Source organism: Scleropages formosus, chromosome 14 (assembly GCF_900964775.1).
Source record: "Scleropages formosus chromosome 14, fSclFor1.1, whole genome shotgun sequence".
Taxonomy (NCBI): Eukaryota; Metazoa; Chordata; class Actinopteri; order Osteoglossiformes; family Osteoglossidae; genus Scleropages; species Scleropages formosus.
Genome location: NC_041819.1, coordinates 6476538 through 6488785, shown reverse-complemented (window position 1 = coordinate 6488785; position 12248 = coordinate 6476538). Strand labels below are relative to the sequence as shown.

At 40.1% G+C, this 12248-nt stretch overlaps 1 protein-coding gene across 1 annotated transcript in view; it reads right to left on the bottom strand.

Moving 5' to 3' along the window:
- Positions 1–2491: 2491 nt before the first annotated feature.
- The window catches only part of prkx (protein kinase X-linked), a 35852-nt gene continuing 26095 nt past the window's right edge, over positions 2492–12248 (bottom strand). The window contains exons 5-9 of the mRNA XM_018729416.2: positions 10625–10720; positions 8313–8370; positions 5288–5365; positions 4641–4791; positions 2492–4091 (exon numbers count right to left, since the gene is read on the bottom strand). Of these exons, the coding sequence (XP_018584932.1) occupies positions 4666–4791; positions 5288–5365; positions 8313–8370; positions 10625–10720 (358 nt within the window). The 3' untranslated portion in view covers positions 2492–4091; positions 4641–4665. The remainder of the gene's footprint in view (positions 4092–4640; positions 4792–5287; positions 5366–8312; positions 8371–10624; positions 10721–12248) is intronic.

Genomic DNA, 12248 nt, shown 5'->3' with positions numbered 1-12248 from the left:
CTGGCCATCAATGATACCATTAAAAGTCTCCTCCAGAATGACACTTCAAAAGAGTCTGTCTATTTATTTGTTTATTTCCGAAAATTCACATATAGTGTTATAAAAAATACGATTAATTAGACATTTCTAATCATCGTTCACGTAGATACATCAGCACACTTGACAGCCTTCTCCAGATCTCTCATTGCAACTCAGCAAAGCACTAGTTGGGATACAGTACAACTTGGCTGAAAGATCTCTTATTAGAAGCTGTCAACAACTTCTACATGTAGCAACAATTTCTAGGTCTTTATTTATATTGTTATTTTAAAAGCAAGCCTGCTCTTCTTGGACTCCTTAAAGAACATCCATGGACCTCAGGAGAAAACCACTGTTCTATACCATTTTGAAACCCTAAAACTGCTTCTTTAATGGCAGCACTACCTGAGATTTAAGTGGAAGCAACCTTTCAATACTGAACTTTTAATCCTTTGATACTAATATACCAAATTGGGGATTTGTGACTTTTGTCACTGCTTCCTCAAAATGAAGGGTGTTTCCATCAGAGGTCTCCTCATAGACAGCACTCACTGATGGATCCTACCAAACTGTCCCCTCTGCATGTCTCCAGTAAATCAGTGGATGATTTGAACTTGTCACGGTTACAAATTGGACTAAATTAAATACTGACAATTGGAGACTGAGCATTTCCTTGCATACAAAACAGGCCTTGCTGTTGAACATAGCCAGCTCTGGACATAGTGATGATAGGTTTTATTTCAGGTTTCAGTACCTTTTTTTCAATTTAATACCCCTGACAGCAGGTAGTAAAGTGTTTAGATTTGCCTCTGTGGACTCGAATGACAAGTCTGAATTCCACCTCCTGCTGTAGTACCCTGGAGCAAAATACTTACCCTGAGTTGCTTCAGTAAAAAATACCCAGTTGTAGAAATGGGAAAATCACTGGAAATGGTTTGAAGTACAAACTTACCATTGCAAGTTGCTTTGGAGAAAAGCATCAGCTAAATGAGCAACTAACAGCAGTGCTTTCTGTGACAAGAATTTGGTAGGACAGCAAGATAACATCAACTAGTCTTCACTGTCCTTATCATTGTAAGTGGGACAAAAGAGTCAGAAGACATCATAACAGACATGACCAAATTGCTGCGTAAGCATTATTTTGACTCCAGCTGAATTTCAGATGGAGCTTGAAGTTCAGGGCTCTCATTGACCCATATAGTTTAGAGTCTCTATATTGTTTCTGGAACATGTCTGGCCATAATGAATCCCTACAAAAGCAAGCAATGTTTTGACAACAAATGTTTTAATTAATCTCCTACATTTTCTTGCTGGTGCTCGTGCTGTGTTGACCCACCATTCTATTCAGGGTTAGTCCACAGGTCAAACCATTTACAAGGAATCTTTCAAGGTTGTTCATGCAAGATGTCAACTTGTATTCTGGACCAAGACTAAACAAAACCTTAACTCAAGCATTTCACAGTAGTTTAATGATCGAGGTAAAGCGCTAAATGATTTTAATAAGCTAAATGACTGCAAACATTTCCAAAAGCCTTAAAAGTTGAGGATACAACTAAGAAGTATAGTACTTAGTCAATGTCAAGTACAGAATTTCTTTTGATGAGCTGCATGCTTTGAGTAAAGTATAGGTGCAGAACTGTCAATGCATTAATGTATTGGTTTTTTGGAAAAAAAAAATCTATACTTACTGCAGAGTGGTTTCAGACAGTGTGCTGTGTGCGTGTGTGTGTGTGTGTGTGTGTGTGTATTTACTGCAGCTACAAATAAAAAACATCTGAATCAGGGTCATTTGAAGAGGGGCACAAAGACCCAAGGTATTGAAAACTACTAATTGTAACTGGATTGAAGATACTAACCTATTTTCTACTGTCCGAATTGCCCAGATGCAGTTCGGATATTGTGCTCTTGCATTTTCTGAAAAAACATTTGCACCGGTTTTTCAAATCTATTACAAGTGCACCAGGAGAAACTGAACTCAGAGACTAGACCTGTTAACAAAAGAAATCCTTCAGAAGGCTACCAGATTGTGCACAAACCCTGAAGAAGAGCCCACATTTCTGAGGGCTACAATTAAAATTAAATGGTATTATGTTAACTATTCTAAATAGTCAGTATTTACAGTCTGCAAAGTTAATTTGGCGACCAAAAGGATCAGATAGTGACACAAAGTGTAATGGCTCAGTTTCAGTAAGATTGAACTGTTACATAAAATATAAAGATGTGAGAATGAAATGACTTATTTTGGGGTTGGAAAACCTGTTACATTTACAGATTTAGCAGACCATTTTCTCCAAAGCGACGTACATCTGAGATAAATACGAGTGCATTACATGAGCAGAAGCTGGTAGTTGTTGCTGGTAGCCGTAGTGCAGTATGGACTCAAATTACCTGAACAACAAAATAACCTGTTCTTAATAGACAAAAAGACATGACTGTTCAACAGAAGTTGTAAAACTGTGCAATATTAATTGACATCTTTATTGCTATCAAAATCAAAAACTGTAAGAGCCATAAGTTAGCCATGTATGTTTTAAAGACATACAGAAATACAATGTGGTATGTATAACTATGTAAGGTCAGGGTATGGGGAGGGGGGAAATCACCTCAAACAAACATTTGTTTAAAAAAATAACAAGGAACATGATACCAAGCTGTTAGCCCACTCCTCGAGAGTGATTGAATCACTGGTACTTCAGTACACAATTATGTACGTGGTTTTTGGCTGTAAATACACACTGTGAATACAAATTAAACTCTGGCATGACACACATAAAAGGCAAACATGATCTGTTACCCATTAATAGTATTTTTTTAAAGACTGGTGCAACTACTTAATAATGTATATTTACTCTGAAAAATTCAGCAAACTTCTTTAAAAAGGCATCCAATTAAAAATAAGGTAAGGACAACCAAAGGCATTGACAAAACATTTAAAAAAAAAAAAAAAAAGTGTCCGGTATGTATGTACACTGAATTAAGTAGAGAAAGTATTTTATTTCGATAAAATATAAATAAAACAATTTCTAAAGTCAATATTAAATATAATAAAATTGTAGCACCAAAATAAATTTCATCAGTGCATCAGTCCCATTGGAGTAGGAAAAAAGTGAATGCACTGACATGTTATTTCCTGCAAGTTCTTGTACTGAATCACTGCAAACATAAATTCAAAACGTGATGAGAACATCTCCAATCATCACCCTGGAGGGTCCACCAGCTTCCACAGGGCATGAGACAATCCAGTTCATTAACGAGGATCACCTGCTTATTGGATCTCACAATTATTGATTCAATATTTCAATGCCAAGAGATGAAAACAAGGACAACATTCGACCAAACAATTACAGACATCAAGAAGACAGCAGTGATCGGAAGATGATGTAGCTCAGTGTTCAGAAAAAAGGAAGAACTGGATTCAGCGCCAATGCTTCCACAGAACAATTTTTCAGTACTCTCCACTTGAGTACCGCTTGTGCCTTGTTTGCCTGTAAACTTGTACATATTGATATAATGCAATGGCTTTCATTTAAATAGCACGCTCTTAAATTTGAAAACATCAACCCCTGACGTCATCAGGCATTTTGCAATGACATAAGAGTCAATGTCCCATTTCCATGCTGGAAGGCGAGTGCAGGCAGACACAGTGGCTCGTCTGCGTTATGTAGAGTTCGTGTACAAATAAAACTCCTTTTGATAAGAGTTCTAATAAGTAAACAAGTAGCTATAGAAAACTGTTGTATGTGTATTCCTCTTCACGATATACATGGTTTTGCCTTAAACCTCAGAGCGAATTAATGATGCCTGCAACGATTTCTAAGTAAGTCTGAGTCTGAACGTGAAAGCAGAGGCTGCATGCATTCTACTAATTGGAACCAAATGCCAATGGTGCGCCATTTTCGAAGAGTCTTTGCTCTCGGGAAAAAAACGGACAAGAACGAAAACTAACATGTAAAAGGGACAAATGTCGTTTTTAAACCCAATAAACAATGTCTTAGTTGGATGAGGACCACTGACTGTGAACAGACGCTGAAGAACCTCTTCACTTGAGGCTTGTCGGCAAGGCAGCACTCGGGCTGTGAATAAAAAAAAAAAAAAAAAAAAAGAGTCATCATGAAACCACTAGTGATCAGAACACAGGACAATTTTTATGTTGTTTCAAAGTGAGTTTGGACGAGCATTTTGTTAAAATCTGAAGTGGACGTGCTATGTTGAGGGATACAGCAGCAGTGGCAACTATTGTTCTCCTCTATTTTTTAGGCGTTAAAAAGAAAGCAGAGTGAAAACAACTGATTTATCATCATTCCTGCTTCAACTGAGGAACAGTTAACACAAGTCACTTCAAGCAAAATAAAATTTGAGAGGGGAATCATAGGAGTGGCCCCACATCTTGGACAGCTGATGCAATAAGGATGCAGCTCAAATACATGAGTAATTGTGGCTGCATTGTCCAACTGTCAAGATCCTCCTGGAGTCAATGGACTGCCTAAGAAACGTTGTAAAGTAAAATTAGCAACGCACCTCTTCCGTTCTTGGAAAACTCAAGAACTGAAGAGCCCAGCTATACTGCTGGCACGGTAAAAAGACAACGAAACGCTATGCATGCAACACGAATTGTTGTGTACCGAGTGCTTGAGTCAGGCTGCATTTTCAGAAATTTTTAAAGATTTCCAGGTCCTTGGGAGGCACAGGTGCTTCCTTCGTCCATTCATCTTCGGGATATACATCAAAGTTGGATGTGTCCCCTTCGTGTGACACCTTCGGAATTATTGGAGGCTGTGATGACAACAAAAAAACAGAAATCAGTGGACTGTAAATGTACTGGAAAGCATTGTAAACCTTAAAAAAAAGCAGATAGTAGAAATGAAGAAAATTAAGTAGAGTAAAAGTAGAGTAGACTTTATATGTATGATGTGACAGTCGACAAAGCCAGGAAAAACATATATTCACGAAGTATGGCAGACACATGCATTTAACTCTGAGTCTGTAAAACGTTCACTGCTGTTATATTGCTAATTATGAATTTCAAAAAAAAAAAAAAAAAACAACAATAATAATAATAAAAAAAAGGTGAATGAGTAGGAAATAGCACAACATGTATAAACTCCAGCCATTTTTCCGGCTTTACTAATGTTGTCTGAGGGCCCAGATGTGCTTTCTCAGCACAGAGACAGCTGACGTTTCTACTTTCCCAACTGCTCTTTAGGTCACTTCTGGGCAAACATAAAGGACCTCCCCAATGCCATGGTACATGAGTCAAGGCGGCACTCACCTTCAGCTTTCTCTGCGGCACAGCGTCCCAGTCGATGGATTTGAACCACCTGTGTTTTTTCACGTCTTCTGCTCCATTCTACAAGAGGATATATTATTGTTTCTCCGAAACTTGTGCAGTTTTAATAATGTGCCGTGCACTACTTATAAAACCGTGCCAGCAGTCCTCTCGAGACCATCTTTGTCTCAATTGCTCAATTCCATACTTACTCAGTTAGAATTTCATCACTCATATTAGTACCTTAAATCTGTGGTCTCCAACCTTCGTTGTGTGCTCTTGTTCCGGCTTTCATCAAACAGTCAGTTGCATTTAATTAAACAATTATTTTGCTCATATGGTAGAATTAAATTTCAAGCATTTTAAATTTCAATTCAACAGAGTCACTTGGTAAATAAAAGCACGTGATGAAAATGTTCGACTGAAGCTGATTCGATCAAAAGGACAGAAATCACGCCGACCACCACGACAAATGTTGGTCACCTTGGTTTTACAATGTTTCCCCGTACATTTACTCTGCTTCAGCTTGCAGTAGTCGATAAAACAGTTATTTAAAGCAGACAAATCCCTTCCTGCATTTGACAGTAGTGACTCTGGGAATCTTCAGCTGACAGTCTATCCAGCTTAAGTTCAATGCCAACACACTTTTCCAGACATAAGTCATCAATAAGGGTCTTTATTCAATCACTGGACAACTAATGAACATGTTACTGATGTAGGGAGGAACTGTTATTAGCTGGCCAGTAAAAAGCTCTCTAATCCTAATAAGCAAACCACAGTGGAAACATGTTCTTTTCATTCACTTTATGTCACAGAACAGGACTTTATGCGCTCCCTTGGCTGGTCATGGGAGGTATATTAAAAACTGAACAGGGTCTCAGAAATAATGGGAGGTCTGAGCATTCAGAAAAAAAAAAAAAAAAAAAAAAAGGCAACCGCAAGGCTGTTAAGTACAAAATGCTAAGAAAATTAATAAACTGTTTTTCATTTAGATCATTACTACACAGTTCCTGGACCTATTAGTCATATACGCTATATGAGTAATATCAAAAAAAATAGGTTTGGGAATTTGCTCAACATTTCATTACCCTAATTTTATTCAATTTAAGTACCACAAGGGTTTAAAATGTATTTAATGAACAATCACAGTAATTAATATCTCTCCTGAACAAATATTAAATATCAGCAAAGCGTTGTGCTTGCTGCAGCTAAAGAGAATGAGGGAAGGCTCCCCACGAGTGCATGTAAATGCAGCTGTTATCACGCACTCAACGCACTTTTATCGGGATAATGCCTCAGAAATCCCGATGTTGTCTCTCCCGACTCAGTGGGGGACATCTTATTAGAGTTGCAGTAAAACAGGTTCTAGGCGGACAAAAACGAGAATGGGATTCCGCACCGGACCGGCGATGCCTGGGAAGCTGAAGTCTTTCTTTAGAACACCAGCTGATTTTAGAAATTCCAGAGGAAGCCAAGTGAGAAAGGTTCACCCTTCCACACACTCGAGCCTGGGAAGCACTCTGCGGCCGTGATGCTAAGCTGGAAAAGTCTGCCATACGACACTTTGCCTTGGCAGCAACTTGAGTGTCTCTGCACACTGATCTGAATGCCAGCATCACGAGCACCCCCGGGATTTAAGAATCACTCTCATTATAAAATAGTCATATGCCCTGCAGGTGTGCACGGGTTTAAATATAACAGAAAATTACGAGCAGAATAAAACTGGCATTAGAATTACCTGTCACCAAAAAAAAAAAAAACCTCATAATAAAAAATGTAAATTTGAGACTGTTGGCTGTTAGGTAGCTGGAACAATCATATTTTTAGAGAGTTATTTTTCAACTAAAGCTCCTTTGCTCTGTAATGAGCCATTTACTTAAAAATGGAAAGTCCCTTGGTGGGTCAGCGTCTGAGATCATTTCTCCCGATGAAAAAGTTCTACGCATAGAATTAACTCCATACAAATAAGGGGCAAAAAATTATCCACATGGGAAACTGTTTAAGGAGTTAAAAAGCCTAACGCTTCTCTATAATGCATCTGGTAAATAAGTGGCTGTTTTATTGTCTTGTATCTTCAGCTTCTCTCTTAACCGGCTGCCAATACGATCTGTGAAGTGTGCTCTATTTTCAGGAAAAATATAGTAAGTCTTAAAGCCATGCCAGTCTGTGATGCAAGAAACATCAGAAAATGATTCATTCCACCATATGGTTTTGATTTAACATGTCAAGCATAATGAATCGGAGCTTGGATGCTGGTCACACGTAGGAGTGTATCCCCCGAAATGTGCTCGTTCCTTAGCAAAGAAGTGTTCGGCAACAGCGTTTCCTTCTCAAAGACTTGGATACAGCGAGGGCGTCTTTCTGTGCACTGCAAAGTGAACTTTACTGGAATTTATGCATCTCATCTGCAAAGATGCGAGAGCAGCCTAGAGGCCAACTGGCAGTGCACCTTAAGCTGGAGCTCATCCTGGCTCGCACGACAAACAGAACAGCACGGCCAGCGTGCTCCCCCAGACTTCACACAGAGCTGGGACCATCCTCTGGAAGCCGTCAGAGGAATCGGGACTCTGGCTTTGATATGTTGCTGGATCTTTCCATATTTTCAATAGTCTCAAGCTACAGTTTTTGAAAACATACAGGAAGGTAACTGAAGAAAAACATCATGTGATGGAAAACAGGCACATCGAGGGGGAAAAAAAGCTTCTACCATCCAAAATTTCACATCTTTTGAAGAAGAAGAAGAAGAAGAAGGAAAAAAACCTTCCAAGAGTCTCAGGTACATAAGTGTAACCCGACAGTTTTCGGCAGGTAAGTGATGACTCTACACCGGGAAAAGAGCTCTGTGAATAGTCAGCTTCCCAAGCGCCACATTACAAACCAAATCCACAAGTGTGAGTTTTCACACAAAAAAGTTCTGATGGAGAAAGTGATACGCAGGATGGGATAAGGAAGACCGGTGCGTACACACTACTATGGGTATTTAAGACCGTCTCAAACTTTAATGTATAATCTCCATAGAATACCATACCTTCATGTTCCCAAGCCTTCTTGCTCTATCAATGACAAGAAACTTCTTGATTAGGTCTCTGGAGAAACACAAGAAAAAGGGAAAAAAAACTAAGTACAGGACACTTGAAACAAATGTCGTCTTTAGCTGTGCTCAGATAGACATATAAACGCACACTCTCACTTTCTAAGGAAAATAATGAGAATTTGAGAGGAATTTCAATAAACCGCGAAGGCAAATGTGAACCAGCTTCAACCTGGCATCTGCGGAGGTGTTTCTTCCAGGACCTAGAATATCTCCTCAATGCCGATGTGCAAGAGGAACAGCAAAAAAAAAAAACAAAAAAAAAAACAATGGCACCCTGCAAACCGGTGCCAACTAGATGTCGCCAGGTATATCCCTCGGAGGGAAGACGAGAGTATATTAATGCCGGTTTCTACATATTTATTAAACAGTAGGTTTCGACATGTAATCTCTCGTGCGATCTCATCCAACAATGCTCCACTGTCTTCAGGCTTTAGCTGTTCTTCATGGCTCCACGGAAATAGGTTTGGTTTTAACCCCTCGGTTAAGGAGGCCACACGCAGACACGACGCAGGTAAGACAATCTGCACCAGTGTTAAAATCACTTCCAGCACATGAAATACGAACACTGCGAATGTAATTTCCCTCCGTTACAGCGAAATATTAACACCGAATACGTGTTACGAAGCACGCCGGCATGGTTGCGCTTTCACGGTTATAAATCTCTTGCATCTTTTACACAACGTATCCACACCTTAGACCTCACAACACACACTGCCACGTTAAATCTGTTCTACGGTGCCGTCACCTCGATCAAGATTTAGAATATTTGGAGAATGACACTACCTCCGCGCGCCGATGAGCTGAAATGAATGGCATGTTTTGAGACGGAATCTATGTCTACTATCAGTTCCAATCCCTGGAAGGCACTGGCACGTAGCGTGTTGATCTGAGAAAGCTGAAACATGGCCCATTTCTATTGTCTATTTCCACTGTCTAGTATGACATGAGCAGTTGCCCTTCTGTTCTCCTCTAGGTCTGTTAGACTTCCGGTCTCCTTTTTATCTAGGAAACCAGTGAACCAGTAGTGTAGCGGCTAGAGCTGTTACCTCTGCACTTGGAGGTGGTGTGTTTGAGTCCCACCTACTGCTGTAACAGCATTGAGCAAGGTATGTACACTATATTACTCTAGTTAAAAAAAAAAAAAAAAAAAAAAAAAACAATATGTAGCTGTATAAATGGGTAAATAATTGTAAGTTGTTTAATGCTCTAAGTTGCTGTAGGGAATGATGTTCAACCCTTTTCCATTTATGTCACTCTTCACTAACTTGCCTTTGCTGTTATTACCGAATAAACAACCAAAAGCCCATCATTTCCCAGCATTTCTGCTACTATGCAGCTTGAGTTTTTGGGACTCTGGGTGCCGATAGCTGGATGTGATGTGCGAATTCACGTCACCAGTCGTTTATTTACAGCAGTCCCTGGGAGATATTCTCCTCTGTGCCACATCCTCAGTGCCAGCACTGTCCAGGTGACGTAACAGGACAGAGAAAACCCACTGCGACACTACTAATGATATATAGTAAACTTAAATTTAAAAAAAAAAAAAAAAAAAAACCCTGCAAATGAATAGTGTATTTACACAAAGATAGCTGAGAATAAAAATCGGCAGGCAGCCATCAATACGAATGAATGTGCTGATGCTAGTTTGATTTTAGACTTTACTAATATTATCATTTCTTAATTTAAACCAGATGTTTAACAACCTTTTCCAGAAACAACAGGAAAGAACCTAAAGCAATCAAATGCTGACCTCTTCTTTAGAGTAAATCAGTGAATCAGATTTTATTTAGTGTGGAATATATACTAGAGAGGGGGGTGCGGTGGCACAGTGGGTTGGACCACAGTCCTGCTCTCCAGTGGGTCTGGGGTTCGAATCCCGCTTGGGATGCCTTGCGATGGACTGGCGTCCCGTCCTGGGTGTGTCCCCTCCCCCTCCGGCCTTACGCCCTGTGTTACCGGGTTGGCTCCGGTTCCCCGCGACCCCGTATGGGACAAGCGGTTCTGAAAATGTGTGTGTGTGTATATACTAGAGATACTACAGAACCATATCGAAAAACTATTTCTTGGTTTTTTTGGGTTCAACCTGGAAAAATGAAAACGCTGTCAGCTTTTATTAATATTAAGTGTATCTTAATAGTGAAACACTGCTCTTGATTACCCTACTTGGGACACTTTTTTATCAAAGTGATACAGAGACGTGCTGGAAGGCACCGTGCGATTTCCTGCTTCTCATACGTTTCCCTTACTTTACATGGAAATCCAGATGCCGAGGAAAGTCCAGCTTGCCAGCAAGGATCTTCTGATAAATGCCAAATGGATTGTCGTCGAAAAAGGGAGGATACCTAAAAACAGAAAGAACAATTCATTGTGCATGAAGAACTGAGCACTTAATTCAGTCTTATCACTTTAGTACCTCTACCTACTGGCATGACGTTAATTAAAAAAGGCACAAGGAACAGAAAACGTGGCAAAAATATACTGCTTTATAATATAGTGAGACTTGTCAGCTGTTAAGGTCATTTAAGATAAACCGGCGGTCTTGACAAGTCGTATCTGACTATTAAAAAAAATAATAAAACGCAGATTATGGTTGAAAAAGCCCATAATAATATGGAATTAAGAGGGCAGCAGCTCATTTCTGCCCGCTGTCTTTCTGTGCTCAGATTCTGCCTCGTTCCCTGAACCTCTCTTCCGTGACGCTGCCCAGAAACACAGGCTCTACAGGTGTGCTGACCGCTTTCCCAGAAAAACTAGTGCGCGGGTGCATAAAACAAACCTAGGCCACACACCCAGGCATATGTGTGCAGTTCTTCTGTGACCTCGTCCTGGGATCTATACCTGTATTCAGAACCTATGTTTTGGATGTGCTTTAAACAAGTTCCTTTGGATCCTAGAAATAGTTTATGACAATTCAAAAATATATATATTTACATGGAATACTTACGCAAAAGGTCTGAGAAATAATAATGGGAAAAAAAGAAAGTCATGGATACAGTGCACTACCAACTTAAGCTGAGGACATAAAAGCAACAGCAAAGAATGGGTTTCCTTTGTTTTATAGCCTCGGAATGAAGTAAAGAGGCCTTTCTGGTCAAGTTAACCTAATGTATTTTGCAGGTTAAGGTCAGCAGGGCATTTGAAATACAGGAGCAGGCTGATTCTGCATAGGAGTGGAATTTGTCGTACTCTGATGAGAACCTCAACAGCAAAAGATCAAACCGAGTTACTGGAAAAGGGAAAAGTCTGCGACCGCCAGCTGCGGACAGTCTAACTGCCAATTGCTCCGCTACCTCTTATTTGCCGTAGCCTTGCATGATTATCATTATTGTTTTTATTATTAACAGATTTATTCTCCAGAGCAATTCTAGGTTTGTATAGTAAACTGCTTACGACGATTCATCCGTTTATGCAGCTGGGTAACTTTTACTGGAGCAACTCGGGGTAATTGCCTTGCTCAAGGGTACTACAGCAGGAGGTAGGACGCGATCCCAGAACTCCGGAGCGCGAGCTGACGGCGCTAAACACTACACTACCTGCTGCATGACATAGTGATCAAAGAGCAGCACTTGTAAGAAAAAGGCCCCAGACTGAAGTACACTGCTGATGTATTCCCCAGAAGTACTTACGCTTACCGACTGCGGCCAGTTTTCCATACATATATAAATATATGGATTAAAGCGCCCGCTAAGCCCTAAAACAGAAATAAACAACGATCGACGCAATAATAATAAATTATAGCGTCTCTGAGAAGCCGGGGCACCTCAGCGAGCCTGTCCTGGTTCCAATCAAATCGGCCGCCGCCTGGAAGTTAACAGTAGCCACGTTCGCAGCACCTCGCTTATGTAACAGCTGCTGCTGGTTTATATAACA